The 15,709-nt window shown below is 44.1% G+C and overlaps 1 protein-coding gene across 1 annotated transcript; it reads left to right on the top strand.

Moving 5' to 3' along the window:
* Positions 1-40: 40 nt before the first annotated feature.
* Positions 41-15,474, top strand: kif3a (kinesin family member 3A). The gene is made up of 17 exons (XM_047033155.1): positions 41-198; positions 587-869; positions 1,111-1,255; positions 1,426-1,510; positions 3,600-3,705; positions 3,799-3,938; positions 4,182-4,379; positions 5,166-5,340; positions 5,734-5,832; positions 9,526-9,682; positions 10,014-10,194; positions 11,441-11,551; positions 12,940-13,065; positions 13,366-13,419; positions 13,846-13,914; positions 14,010-14,140; positions 14,713-15,474. The coding sequence occupies exons 1-17, from the start codon at positions 193-195 to the stop codon at positions 14,759-14,761; spliced, it is 2,115 nt and encodes a 704-aa protein (XP_046889111.1). The 5' UTR covers positions 41-192; the 3' UTR covers positions 14,762-15,474.
* The last annotated feature ends 235 nt before the right edge of the window (positions 15,475-15,709 follow it).

Below are 15,709 nucleotides of genomic sequence, written 5' to 3'. Positions count from 1 at the left end.
CATACGCGTCGCACAACGTATTTTGCGCAGCCGCAGACTCAGCCAAGTCTTCACAAAAAATGGCATCAATCTCGGATATGGGTAGCTCTAACTGGTAGCGGTTGCATTATCTTAAAAAGAGAAAAACAACAATTGGAATCCCGAGGACGTTTCGGTTTTCGTAGCTTGAATAGTATAGTAACACTTCTTAAAATGCCGGTAAGTGTGTTCTGTTTTTGTTAGGCTTTTTGTGAGCAGGGAAGGGGTACTGTACAGTAGCTGAACTAGTCTACCTTCCTTCCTCCACCCGGCTAACGACGGAAGATGCATAGCAACTAGCCTGTTTCCACGTTAGTCGTCGAGTTACTGTTAGGTAACGAGTTGAGTCTGTGATTTTATTTTTATATGGTCGTTATTTGTAATCTGTAATTGCGCTTGTAAAGTAGCCGTCTTAATTTGTTTTTATTAGCAATATGTTAGCCTGCTAGCCTAGCTGGCAGCGCTGTGGCTTCTTCTAGTAACAACAGAAAACGAAACATCTGGTCGCTGGTTGCTATGTTGGCTAACATGGTAAAATGGTTTGAACGCTCATGGTTTGTTTTTTCAGAGCAACAAGATTGATAAACCCGAGAAGCCGGAAATCAGCGACAACGTCAAGGTGGTGGTGAGATGTCGGCCTCTCAACCAGAAAGAGAAAATGATGGCCAACAAACAGGCAGTCAGTGTGGACGAGATCCGAGGCACCATCACCGTCAACAAACTAGAGACACTCCACGAACCCCCCAAAACCTTTACCTTCGACACAGTATTCGGTCCAGAGAGTAAACAGCTGGATGTTTACAATCTCACAGCCCGCCCTATCATCGACTCAGTTTTAGAGGGTTACAATGGTAAGTAGTGTTATTGTCAACACTCAATGTTACTGTACAAATCAAAACACAAGGAGATCTATAACGTATTCCTGACACTTAAATCGGTTATGTTGGTAGTTTCGTTTAAGTGATATTCACGTCAGTAACATACTTGAATTTACTGTTTATCTTCAGTGTTACCATTATAACTATCCAATAACAGATTGTTAGATAGTTTTGTTGGATTTGTTTAGTGAGTGCTTCTTGGTGTCCATTACAGGGACCATCTTTGCATACGGGCAGACGGGAACAGGCAAGACGTTCACCATGGAGGGTGTGAGGGCAGTGCCAGAGCTCAGAGGCATCATTCCCAACTCCTTCGCTCACGTCTTTGGCCACATTGCCAAGGCAGAGGGTGACACTCGGTGAGGCAGCCATGACTCACCGCACCTGGCTTGTCTGACCCTAACCCCATGGGCTGGCCCTCTGCCAGGAAGAGATGAATGAGTTCAGGGCCAGTTCATAACAGACTCACAGTCTGGATGTATGATTGTTAGTTGACTGATGTTTTCTGGTCTCTCTTTCTCTCCCCCAGGTTCCTAGTACGAGTTTCTTACCTGGAGATTTACAACGAAGAAGTGAGAGACTTACTGGGCAAGGATCAGATGCAGAGATTAGAGGTCAGAGTATAACATGGCCAGAACCCTGGAACCTGTCATTATTATTATTTTTCAAAGGATTGTAATAATTGTACTGTCAGGATCGCACTAATATTTGGAGACAAAACCTTCATGACCAACACAAACATATTACCACATCCCTAACTCTGATGCACAAACGGTGCATTGTAGTTTGCCTGTGACAACCTACCAAACAGATGTATAATATTTAGCCTTTTTTCTCATGAGGATAAAAAAAGCCTCAAGAACCTATAACGGCCGCCATATTGTAATTTTCTGTACAAAGAAAATGTGACCAACACTACAAAAATCTACTCCTAATCAACCATAGTTCCAATTGACTTGAAACATGGGATGTGTGTGAAGGATACATGTTTTTCAATTTGATATTTAGCAAAAAGACTGTAATACTATATGGCGGATTTATTAGCATTTCGATTAATTTATATCTGTTGTACATATTTCATTTGTCCATAAATCAATGCTACATTGACCGAGGGACTTGATCTGTTCCACACACAAGGAAGAAACCACAAAAAGTCTCAAGGACCCATAACGTCAGGCTTATGGATTTTCTTGTACAGTCCATATTTGGGACAGCCTTTAAAACTCTTCTCCTCATGAACCATCGGTCCAATCGATTTGAAATTTGTTATATATGTGTAGGATAAACAAGCTTTATTTAGCAAAAATGAATGCATTATGGCTGAATCAGGCGTATTTATGTAAATGTCCACAATGCCTCAAAGTCTGTGTCTATAATGCAAATATCGTTTTGACTGATAATTTTTCTAACCTAATAGGCTTCAAGATGACATCCCTCTGAAGTACCATGCAAAATTTCAACTTGATGTCAAAAGATGATTCAAACTGACCATAGCTAATACACTGCCCTTTCTATTTAGAAAATCTCAGTTTGAGTCAACAGTTGATGTGTAGCAGCGTGGATATAGGGTTAGGTTGACTTGACATCACATACTCGTAAATATCCCTTCAGCCAGCTATTTAGCCACTTTGCCAAGCGTGAAATATTTTTACCTCTTGTTGTCCCAAGTTGCCATATTGTGTTTTATAGATAAGATCATGCTACATCTAGCCAGTGTGTTGGAATTCTTGTCTCATGTGTGTAAAAGTTGTATTTTGAGCAATATTGTGAGACTGCTTTGGACACTGTAAAAGTTCCTTCCATGTCAGTGATTGAGTGATTTACAATTACATGTATTAACAGAAGTGCCAGTGGCTCAGTGGGTTATAGCGTAGCAGTTGTATCCAAAGGAAATGCAGTTTGAATCTTGATGACTGCTGCAGGATGAAACTTTTTTAACATTTCCTACCATGTACATTTTTTACAGCTATATATGTTTATTATTTATTTTATTTGGGCACTAGGGGGCACACCTCAGTCTGTCAGTATATGAGCGGTAATCAGGCTAGGACATAAAGCTGGCTTGGAGAAGTGTTTTGTGCCAAAGCAAAAAGAAGTCAGAACAAGAGAAAGCCATAGTATGTCATACAGTAGTCATTCAGAATGGTAGTTTTTTTGTCAATCAATTAAACCTACCAAAAAAGCGGAATCTGTTTGGACGTTGAACTTTCTTTTGCCTGTGTACAGCCAGACTTTTGTTGCATCATTGTCATTGATGGAAGTGGAAATTATATTTACAGACAACAATCATCGCCATTACAGAAATGCAAACTGCTAATTGTCTTCTTTTTTTTTTTTTTTTTACATCCATTTCAAGTGGAGGCACAATACAAAGGCAACATAAGCAATTTGATGTGTTTTTCTTCATTAAGAAACACCTTCCCTAACCCTAATCCTTACTTTTAGCTGGCTATTAGCTTTGTCGAGAAGGCACATCATTTTTTCTTTTTATTCTTTGAGTAACTATAATGCTTCTTATACCCCCCCCCCCCTTAATTGGTGACTACACTGTTAGTTGCCATGGCTCTGTAAAGATGTAAATTGGCGATGTAAGATATTAAAAGGATTTTGCGTGATTTGTTAAAAGCTACCACAGCCAAACATGCTGATTACAGCCCCGTTGCATTTAATGGATCAACATTTGTTGCTGTGTCTGTTTCCTAGGTGAAAGAGAGGCCTGACGTGGGCGTGTACATTAAGGACCTGTCTGGGTACGTAGTGAACAATGCAGACGATATGGACAGGATCATGACCCTGGGACACAAGAACCGTAAGCTCCTTCCCTTGCCCACCGCGCTGCAGACCATACTGTGGTTCTGTGAACACAACCGAATGGGTTTTCTTGTGTTTTCTTCCTGTCCAGGCTCTGTTGGTGCCACCAATATGAACGAGCACAGTTCACGCTCGCACGCTATCTTCACCATCACCATCGAGTGTAGCGAGAAGGGCATGGATGGCAACCAACACGTCCGCATGGGCAAGCTACATCTGGTGGACCTGGCGGTACAGACCCTAACATCTCATATATAACCACTCAGATATAACCTCTCTTACCTCTCATATATTACCTCATATATTACCCTGTCATATATAACCTCTCAGATACAACCTCCTATATAACCTGAGATATAACCTCTCGTATAAAACCTCTCATATATTACCTCTCACAGTATAACCTCTCACCAAACACCAAACTGACCCAACCCTTTCTCTTGTGGTGTGATCCCCCTCCCCTTCCACATGCAGGGCTCAGAGAGGCAAGGCAAGACCGGAGCAACAGGCCAGCGCCTGAAGGAGGCCACCAAGATCAATTTGTCCCTGTCCACCCTGGGGAACGTGATCTCCGCCCTGGTGGACGGAAAGAGCACCCACGTGCCGTACAGGAACTCCAAGCTCACCCGGTTGCTGCAGGACTCCTTGGGGGGAAACTCCAAAACCATGATGGTAGCCCACTTAGCAACTCATACACACCAGCTTCCATCATGGCTGCTACCATTCTCAAAACTTCAGACCAAGTTTCCAAGTCCAGGATAATAGGTTGATAGATAATATGTGCCATTCTGACTTCCCGTATTCACATGCAGGTCTGAGATGTAAGGATGCTCTGTCCTGAGCAGATTATGGCACTGGAAAATTATCTTGTCATTCTTGTATAGAATATAATTTCCAGTTACAGACCGACAGCTCCCTGTAAATGCATACCGTATTTTTGGGAAATAAAGCCACGGCTTGTACCCCGATTTAAAATGTTTCTTGTGGTGGTGCGGCTTCTATTTTGATCCAGCTTATAGCACAACAACTTTTTTATAACAAAACAACAGTAGAAACACTTTTTTTCGTGAATGCTATTTAAATATTAGTTAATTCCCGGGCAATAGAAAACATACATTACGCACTTACTTCCGTTTTCGAAGTGTGGTACACAACAGCATGCTGTAAGACCGCCTATACTCGTGCATTGCTTGGTATCATTGTACCCGTATCAAGTGGGGCCTATATTCCAGTGCAGTTTATACTCTGTTATACAAGCACAAAGCTCCAATTCTGGTGTGGGGCGAGTTAAAGAAAATGCGCCTTATTTTTCAAAAAATATGGTACTCCTTAAAGGTTAGGAATAGGAATTAACCAACTTTCTGTGTCTCTGTCTCTTCAATCTCTCTCCACCTCTTTCATCTCTCGTTCTCTCCCTCTGTTCCATCTCCCTCTCCTTCATTCATATGTGTCTGCCAGTGTGCTAATATTGGGCCGGCAGATTACAACTATGACGAGACCATCAGTACGCTGCGGTATGCCAACCGGGCCAAGAACATCAAGAACAAGGCCCGCATCAACGAGGACCCGAAGGACGCGCTTTTGCGCCAGTTCCAAAAGGAGATTGAAGAGCTAAAAAAGAAGCTGGAGGAAGGTAGACTCTTCACTGGGAGCACAATTAGCATTTAGCATTGTAAAGAGAAAAGTCCTGACACATTTTGTTGATTTAGCAGACGAATGTATGCAAAGCGACATTCGACAAAGAGTTCATATAGAAATACCGCAAAAAATGAAGGATCAGATATTCTAACTGTATTTTTGTGGTCCGAATCCAGGAGTTGAGTGGTTATAATCAAGTCTTTAGCAGGCATAGGACCATATTTTGGCTACTAGGAACGGTACTACAATAATACTCAGTACAGTGCAGAAAGAAACAAAGTTCTCCAATCTACCAAGTTTAAATAAATGCTTTAACAGTTTACAGCCTGTTTTCTAAGGTCTTCCAAGCAAGTTGTTCCTTAACTAGATATTTTTTGTGCCCTTTAAGGGGAGGAAATCTCAGGGTCAGAAGGCAGTGGGTCAGAAGAAATGGATGAAGGAGAAGATGAAGGAGGAGAGGTTGGAGAGGAACGCAGAAAACGAAGAGGTAAGACTGTCTCACACACACTTGAGGTAAGACTGTCTCACACACACTTGTGTGAACGATGTTTGGGTTTCTAAGAAGACGTTCTATTTTTAAGTTGTTAACTTTTTTCTATAACCTGTAACAGAGTCTTGCATCAGTAGATAGACAAACAGCAAACAGAAACAGGTGCATGTTCTGATTATCAGCTGCTGATAGGATCAGTAAGGTCATCCTCCCACACACCCCAGCCTCCTCACAGGATATTTCACCTGACGCTTGCTGTGGGTTTGAATTTCCTCGTTAGGTTAGTGACTCATCACAGCAGCATCTGTCCTCCTGGTAATCACCCCACAGCACTGATGCTTTCCTAGGAACCACCCCCGAGCAATCCTCTCCTAGTAATCACATTAGTAATCACCCCTTAGTGATCACCCTTGTAATCACCCCTTAGTAATCACCCGAGGAATAACCCCCTAGGAACCACCCAGCAGAAATCTGCTGGGAACCTGCAAAACCTGCTGCAAAATGATGTTCAGGATGTGGTGAGGTCAGGCTATGAAATGGCAGGAAACTATGTTCATATGATGATCCTCGTGTGTTTCAGTCAGGCAGTCGTCCTGGTCACTGCTGGAGTTCATGAGCATGACACAGGGTTGTTGTTGAAGTTCATTGCATATGGGCCAGATTTGGTCATTCCACACAGTGTATTTCCATGGTCTCGGTCTGCATTAGTGTGCCTCTCCCAAACATCTTTTCACCTTGTAAATGTTTATTGCCTTATAGGCTTGCTGCTTTTCAGATCTGATATTTACGCTGTCTTTCACCCAATCCCCCTCTTCTTTATCCACCCCCTTCTTAACCACCCTTTATTTATTTAAGTTTTCTTTGGGCCTAGGTGTGGGTGACTCTCTAGCCCCTCCCCCTAACACTAATCTTGGCCTGCAGATGACAGGCTTATGGTTAAGGTTAGGGTGTCAAGTGTAAGACTTGCTGTGAGTAAAACAGCACTCTAACCTTCAACCCAACCTTAATGATAATCCACAATACAATCCAAACCCTGCTCCTTCATCTAAATGCATCCCTTCTTTCTCACTATTGTGTATTTCTATCAACTGTTGGGATTTGGAATTTTCTAAATGGACGTGGACATATTTTCCTTTTGTAATATGGACACAAAAGTAAAAACAAAAAGATTAGGGATAGGACACAGATATTCCACAACTCCTGCACAATAACCCGGTTGGTATGTGCCACAAAAATATGGCCACTGTGCAGACAGATCCGTAACAACACACAGTAGTGAGAACGCAATGTCATGAGAACCTTGTGCTGGGCTCCGCTAGTACCACATACCTGCAAACTTGTCACTTTTCGGTGAAAATAGACGTTTTGAATGAAAAAAATGTCATCCACGTGAATCGTGTAGATCCAGAGAGTTTTTATGTGGGGGGGGGGGGGGGGTTCAAAAACCTACTGCGGTCGTCTTCACAATAAAGCATCTTTGGTGATATGTCAGGCGAGTCATTTAGCCAATCACAATCAAGTGAACTGCAGCGTCTTCTTTGAAAAGAGTACAGTAGTCAGCTTGTCGGCTAGTCATCTTGTCAGCTAACATAAGATCAGTGAAATGTGTTGCAGTAGCCTACATACAATGTTGGAGCAAAAAATGTTCGTAATTTCATTACGAACACGTAATGAAACAAGACCAATTGGTGTCTAGTTTAATGAGTGATCGAAACACCTGCTCTGGTGGATCATTTAACATTGATTTAATGCAGTCGGAGTTAGCCTTAACAAATGTTTATGATCATGAAATAGTTTTTCCAGAATTAGCGAGCTTAAAGAGAAGGCTTCAATTTATATAGCACAGCTGGAGTAAGGGCTAAAGATCGAGGTCAAGACCCATGTGAAGGGGATTTGGGCAATTTTTGGGGGGCCGCTTCCCACACGGTTAGCTGTGTTGCTCATTTCACAAATGCACGATCCTTACAAGTTGTACCTCGTTGTAAAGGTGACTAATCAGGCTTTCCGACGATGGAACAAGGAATATTGGACCGAAATAATGTTTCCAAACTGTTTGTTGTTGTTGTTTTGACTGTTACCTGACGTCTTTTCCTTTATGTTCTTCGGGGGGGGGGGGGGGGGGGGGGGGCTGGGCTGTATGAAATGTCACCTTTTTCAGCCCTTTAGAGTTTGCAGGTATGGTACCTACAAGTACCCTGAAATAGATCTTGTTGGGGAGCTTAGATTAATAGTCCAAGCCATTAACGGCTACTTTAAATTGAACACGCCACACTTGGTGGGATACAGATCACACAGCTTCCTCTGCTCCTACAATGCATGTCAGCTACTGTGGGGTTCTCTGACTCAGGAGATTAAATACATATCTGATCTTTCTCACAGGTCTGCTATCTGGTTAATCTCCTCTTGCAGAAGCAAACGTCTGTGGTCTATCTACTGGCCTCTCTTTTATTCTTTCTGTCTTCCCCCCCTCTTTCTTTCACTCTACTAAATCTCTCTTTATCTGTTATTCCTATGCTCTGTAAAGTCATAGAACTTTTCCAGATCACTGCGTAATGTGAAACTTTTTTTCTCTCTTTCTTACTCTGGGTGCCTCCTGTCTGACTTGCTATGTATCTTAACTCAAGAAGAAAGAGGTTGGTCCGAAATCTCCACAGCTTCTGTTCAGTAGATACAATTATTAACATTTACATACAGACTTCTGTTTGTTTCAGCTAGAGGATAGGTTAGAGTGGGGGTTAGGGTGGTGGGGTAGGTGGTTTGGCTTAGGGTTTAGGTTTAGGTTACATTGTGTTTGAACTAAAGGTTCGGCTCAGTACCATCTGTGTGGCTTGTTTTTCCAAACAATGTTAGCGTTTTTATCTAAAGCTATCAAAAGATATTTAGATAAAGCCTATCTAATTAGCAACAGGGTTAGGGTTACAACCACTAATCACAGTACCGTAATTTTCTGAAATAAAACCATGGTTTATAACCCGATTAAAACATTTTCTTGTGGTGGTGCGGTTTATATTTCAAAGCGGCTTATGAAACGTTTTTATAACAAAACAACAGTACAAACTATTTTCCGTGAATGTTATTTAACCCATTAAGGAGTAGTGGCGCACATGTGATCGTTCGAATGCGGGTCTCGCAGCGTAACGTCGCATATATGCGTAGCCGGTGAAGCCACCTCCCTGAAATCAATTTTTGCAGGTTGGGATGTCTACTGGTTTCTCAGAAAAAGCGGCTTATTTCCCGAAAAATTCGGTACACGGAATATGATATTTACCACATATACCGTATCTGCGAGTTTAAGTTTTTTTTACAAATTTCTCCAGAAAAGAGACATCCTCCATTTACATGACCAGAGTTAAGATATGCTCCTTTCTGGATTTTTATAGGGTTAGGGTTAGTTACTCTATAGTTAAAACAAAAATGGTGTGCAGTTCTGAGTAACCCTCCCTTATCTATAAATGCATCTAACAGGGAATGTGATAGAGAGAGACAGCAACAGAGACTAGCTGTCTGGACTTGTGAAACCATTCTGATAGACAGCAGCTTAGATATGATGTTGTTTTTTAGAAAAACCCATCTTGACAAGAAATGTTCCCTAAAGTTAAATCCCAAAAACTAATTTCATGAAGCATTTTAAATCTTCCACAGCTCTCAACTTGGCTAAATATACTGTGAACTCTTAATGAACTCCTCTAGGGAAGAAGAAAGTTTCTCCAGACAAGATGGTGGAGATGCAGGCGAAGATTGAGGAGGAGCGCAGAGTGCTGGAGGCGAAGCTGGACATGGAAGAGGAGGAGAGGAACAAGGCCAGGGCTGAGCTGGAGAAGAGGGAAAAGGATCTGCTGAAGGCCCAGTGAGCAGCACTCTCAACACACACACCTATTGAAGAAACCATCCTTCCTTTATTGACTTCTGAAAGGATGCAGTGAGAGATTAAGGAGTTCTGTTGAGTAGATATTAGGTTCAAGGCTGTATGTGATCCCTGGACTAATTTAATACAAACCCCCACACAATGCAACACACAGCAGTCAGCAAGTGACTGTTCTGTAATTCATTGTCTAAATCCAGTAATCAATTAGTAAATTAAAGTAAATAATCCTACATTAAATAAATCAACCAACCAATCAATACATTTAAGTGTGCTAATAAAATGAAGACTTTTGATTGAGCCCTCTGGCCTGCAGACAGGAGCATCAGCTGCTGCTGGAGAAGCTGCTGGCACTGGAGAAGAAGGTGATCGTGGGCGGCGTGGACCTGCTGGCCAAGGCCGAGGAGCAGGAGAAGCTGCTGCAGGAGTCCAACAACGAGCTGGAGGAGCGACGCAGGAGGGCGGAGCAGCTACGGAGGGAGCTGGAGGAGAAGGAGGTGGGAGGGTGGAGGAAGAGGAGGTGGGGAGGATGAGGAAGGGGAGACTAGTAGGGAGTCCACCAACACCCTCACTGACACCACCATGCTATCAGAAACCACTACCATGCTACCTGAAACCACCACTAACCATAGAATTACCTGGCAGTCTTTTCACCCCTGCCAGACATAGAAAATACCTCATGACTGTTTCAGATGTGTTCAGAATTGTTTTGAATCATGTCAAATACCAAGCGTAAAAAGGCGTAAAAATAAACAGCCGAAACATATAATACAAGGGGAGGTCTTCATGACATTCAGTACACATCAGCTTCTACAGATGAGGGCACCTCCCCCCAGACAGGATGTGTGGGGTAATGTCATTAACATGTCTGGTTTCCTCTGCTGGGAAGCAGGGGTGAGTCATAGCTGGTAAGGGTTAGGTGGAGGCAAGTGCTGCATCATGCTGTCAGAGTTCTGACATAGTTTGTTCTTTGATTTGATAACTGAATGCATTATGGTGGATGCCAATGTTATGAGTAAAATTATCATATTTTGCTTGTTTGAAGAATTGAAAGTTATCTTCTGTTAGCTTTTAGCTCAGGGTTCTGTTGCTATAGGTGACGCTGCTCCTATGAAATCCAAACTTCAGCGTCAACCGTCTAATATTCCTATTCAACCTAGTCTGTAAATAGGCTTTCAGATGCTGGGGAAATTACTGATTATTGTTGTTTCCTGAGGTTATTGGTGTATTTCTGTCATGACTCTCTCTATGGTTCGTGTCTGTCGAGGGAGAGACACGGGCCGAACAAATATATGAACCATGTTTGGAAGGGTAAAAGGTTGTGTGCGTAGCAACAAAGGCAAGCCTTTTTTCATTATCAAAGGTGACATTTATTACATGAATGCAAGGGGAATGTTGGTCATTCCAAACGGGAACAAGGGAACCATAAAACAAACACAAAAAAACTATGATCTAACTTGCCTCACCAAATAACGCCTCTCTAGAAAGGTACATTGGGTGGCACCCATTCCTCACATAGTGTTTTTAACAAGATGGGAGTCTAAATGGTGATGCATAACAGTGATTAGCCAATCACAGATGGACACCTGAATGTGTAAATAAGAGTGAGGGGAGAAATGGAGATTATCACAACTATACGGACACAGACAGAAATACAGTATATATGTACATACCATGTAGCCGCTTTCCTTTTGGAAAGTGAGTGCTTACTGTGTGTTCTTGTTGTTTGTTGAAACTGAGCAGCAGGAACGCGTGGACATGGAGGAGAAGTACAGCAGCCTGCAGGAGGAGGCCCAGGGCAAGACCAAGAAGCTGAAGAAGGTGTGGACCATGCTGATGGCAGCCAAATCTGAGGTGAGCGCTCTCCACTAGCTGTAACCCTCACCGCAAGCTGTAAACCTACCCCTCCCCGCAAGCTGTAAACCTACCCCTCCCTGCTAGCTGTAACCCTACCCCTCCCCGCTAGCTGTAAACCTACCCCTCCCCGCAAGCTGTAAACCTACCCCTCCCTGCTAGCTGTAACCCTACCCCTCCCCGCTAGCTGTAACCCTCACCGCTAGCTGTAACCCTACCCTTCCCCGCTAGCTGTAAACCTACCCCTCCCCGCAAGCTGTAAACCTACCCCTCCCCGCAAGCTGTAAACCTACCCCTCCCCGCTAGCTGTAACCCTCACCGCTAGCTGTAACCCTACCCCTCCCCGCTGGCTGTAAACCTACCCCTCCCCGCTAGCTGTAAACCTACCCCTCCCCGCTAGCTGTAACCCTACCCCTCCCCGCAAGCTGTAACCCTACCCCTCCCCGCAAGCTGTAACCCTACCCCTCCCCGCAAGCTGTAACCCTACCCCTCCCCACTAGCTGTAACCCTACCCCTCCCCGCTAGCTGTAAACCTACCCCTCCCCGCAAGCTGTAAACCTACCCCTCCCCGCTAGCTGTAAACCTACCCCTCCCCGCAAGCTGTAAACCTACCCCTCCCCGCAAGCTGTAACCCTACCCCTCCCCGCAAGCTGTAACCCTACCCCTCCCCGCAAGCTGTAACCCTACCCCTCCCCACTAGCTGTAACCCTACCCCTCCCCGCTAGCTGTAAACCTACCCCTCCCCGCAAGCTGTAAACCTACCCCTCCCCGCTAGCTGTAAACCTACCCCTCCCCGCAAGCTGTAAACCTACCCCTCCCCGCTAGCTGTAAACCTACCCCTCCCCGCAAGCTGTAAACCTACCCCTCCCCGCAAGCTGTAAACCTACCCCTCCCCGCTAGCTGTAAACCTACCCCTCCCCGCTAGCTGTAAACCTACCCCTCCCCGCAAGCTGTAAACCTACCCCTCCCCGCTAGCTTTAACCCTACCCCTCCCCGCTAGCTGTAACCCTCCCCGCTAGCTCTAACCCTCCCCGCTAGCTGTAACCCTCCCCGCTAGCTGTAACCCTCCCCGCTAGCTGTAACCCTCACCGCTAGCTGTAACCCTACCCCTCCCCGCTAGCTGGTCCTTTTGCCATTTAAAATGTTATCCTTTCCCGGTTTTCTGCAACCACGTTGCGCGCGCATTCCGAATGTTTACAAACAAATAATTAGTCTATTCATATGACATACAAAAGAAGGAGATATTATGCATCAGTTACTTGTTAATTAAATGGTGAATGACAATGTCTTGATGGTTAGTCAATTAATTGTTCTAATAATTGTTAGATTAGTCGATTATCAAAATATTGTTGCAGCCCTTATGTAGTGTGGTGGTGTGTGTGTGTCAGATGGCAGACCTGCAGCAGGAGCACCACAGGGAAATCGAGGGTCTTCTGGAGAACATCAGGCAGCTGAGCAGAGAGCTGCGTTTGCAGATGCTGATCATAGACAACTTTATCCCTCAGGAGTACCAGGTACTGAGCTTGCTCCACCAGGGATGTGTGTCTCTACCTGGGATGTGTGTATGTCTCTACTGTGGGACTGTTTGTACCAGGGACGTGTGTGTGTGTGTACCGTGTGTGTGTCTACCAGGGGTGTGTGTGTGTCTACCAGGGATGTGTGTGTCTGCTGGGGGATGTCAGTTTGTTCAGTTGCAGTGCCCACTAGTGAGTGTGAATGTGTGTATTTGCTTGTGTGTATTCATATTTGCGTGTGTGTATTCACATTTACATGGTGTGTGTGTGGTCTTAATGATGCTTGTGTCCTCTGTACAGGAGATGATTGAGAACTATGTGCACTGGAACGAAGACATTGGAGAATGGCAGCTGGTATGTTTAGTTGCAGTAGTGCATCATTGGGAGCTGCTGGTGCAGTAGCAGCAGTGCATCATGGGAGGTGCAGTAGCAGTAGTGCATCATGGGAGGAGGTGGTGCTGTAGCAGCAGTGCTTCATGGGAGGTGCAGTAGCAGTAGTGCATCATGGGAGGAGCTGGTGCAGTAGCAGCAGTGGTGCATCATGGGAGGTGCAGTGGCAGTGGTGCATCATGGGAGGAGCTGGTGCAGTAACAGCAGTGGTGCATCATGGGAGGTGCAGTAGCAGTGGTGCATCATGGGAGGTGCAGTAGCAGTGGTGCATCATGGGAGGTGCAGTAGCAGTAGTGCATCATGGGAGGAGCTGGTGCAGTAGCAGCAGTGCATCATGGGAGGCGCTATTAGTTCTCCGCTCATGGTGTTGCTGTTGATCTGTTTGTCCAGAAGTGCGTGGCATACACTGGCAACAATATGAGGAAACAGACACCCCTACCAGACAAGAAGGAGAAAGATGTAAGTTCTTCCTCATGATTCGCTGGACTACAACTATTAGCATTTCAGTCTCTTTATTTCTCCCTCCCTTGACCGACGCCCTTGTGTGTGTGCAGCCGTTGGAGGTGGACCTGTCCCATGTGTACCTGGCCTACACAGAGGAGAGCATGAGGCAGTCTCTCATGAGACTGGAGAGGCCACGCACCTCCAGGAGCGCCAAGAGTGGCAGGCCCAAGACTGGACGCAGGTAAACATGCACTACAAGCAATCAACAAAAGCAAGCTGCTCTTCTTGGTTCAGTTTTCAAGTATTTCAACATTTCCATGCTCCTGTATGTTCCTGCCCCACTGGGAATAATAGGCACAGGGTGAAACCAAGACATCTACTAGATAACTGTCTGGGAATAATAGGCACAGGGTGAAACCAAGACATCTACTAGATAACTGTCTGGGAATAATAGGCACAGGGTGAAACCAAGACATCTACTAGATAACTGTCTGGGAATAATAGGCACAGGGTGAAACCAAGACATCTACTAGATAACTGTCTGGGAATAATAGGCACAGGGTGAAACCAAGACATCTACTAGATAACTGTCATAAAGGATTCATACAATTGTGAATGTATGGTAATGTGATGACTGCAGTAATGCTTGCTGCCAATAAACGCCTCTGTATGAGCAAGTCTCCACTTAGAGATCCTCTTTGATTTAAATGATGGAAAGTTCTTCTTGCCATAAGTTGCAGTTCTCAGAAATCATGAAGCTTTATATCAGCTATCAGTTGTCCGGGGTGAAGTGATGAATTTATCTCTCTACAGGAAGCGCTCTGCAAAGCCTGAGGCGGTGATCGAGTCGCTCCTGCAATGAGTTGAAGACGGGGACCTGCAACGCCACACTGGAACAACAAGAGACCGAGATCTGGCTCCTGAACGTTGTTTAAAACATGTATGTGAACACACTGTATAGATGTGAGAGGATCAGGGAGCACACACTGTAGTATTTAGACACAGTGAGATTACTTTAACTTTTTTATTTCATAAAATGTTTGGCTTCCTCAAGAGGGTCTTAATGTGTAATGTTTTTTGCAGTAGTGTCTGCACTGTTCCTCCTAAACAGAACCTTGTTCCTGTCTGTGATGTCTGGGGGTTTCCTATGCCAAACAATCTGTTCAATATCCTTCAGGATGGTATAGAAATGGGCAAAAATAAAAGTTCGAAAACCAAGAAAATACACTTCCTGCAATTAATCACAGTGTACGCTTATGGACGGTAGGTATTTTGCACCTCTATGTAGAGAAGTTTGAGTTCTGGAAATCAAAAATGTGCTTTAAGCTTTATATACTTTAGGTCAGAAAGGTAGGACATGCATGCTGGACAGGTCCTATGGTTAGGGTCCTATGGCCATTTGCTCAAAACACATTGTTTTGTTTCATTATTATTCTTGTCTTTATTGTGCAGCATAGTCGAAGCAGAGTGACATTCTGTATTATACTGTATGTCTGAAATGTTTACATCTATTGATGCCCTTTACCCCCGTATACTGTATTTAATTTATTAAATTATTTTACATGTTTTATCTTGCTTTGTGTATTTTTCCCCTCTTTGTATTTCTATTTTTAGTTAAGGCATTGGTGGTTGGTGTTCTGGTGAAGTTGGCAATGTGCAGCTCTGTCCACAGTTCCATTCATGTGTTCATATGTTCAGAGATAAAGCAGCTTTGCTACCTATTGGTACAAACTTATACTTGATGCCGAAACTTGTGGTTTAGTAATAAATAGATCAACTGTACACAACTACTGGAGCATCAAATACTGTA

Source organism: Hypomesus transpacificus, chromosome 1 (genome assembly GCF_021917145.1).
Source record: "Hypomesus transpacificus isolate Combined female chromosome 1, fHypTra1, whole genome shotgun sequence".
In the NCBI taxonomy this organism is placed as follows: Eukaryota; Metazoa; Chordata; class Actinopteri; order Osmeriformes; family Osmeridae; genus Hypomesus; species Hypomesus transpacificus.
This window is presented reverse-complemented; position numbering and strand designations above follow the sequence as displayed.

What these genes read in the sequence shown, in the direction of transcription:
- kif3a (XM_047033155.1), top strand. An exon ending in AAAAAAGAAGCTGGAGGAAG is followed by an intron (nt 5,341 to 5,733) that starts GTAGACTCTTCA and finishes GTGCCCTTTAAG; the next exon opens with GGGAGGAAATCTCAGGGTCA. An exon ending in GGAACGCAGAAAACGAAGAG is followed by an intron (nt 5,833 to 9,525) that starts GTAAGACTGTCT and finishes GAACTCCTCTAG; the next exon opens with GGAAGAAGAAAGTTTCTCCA.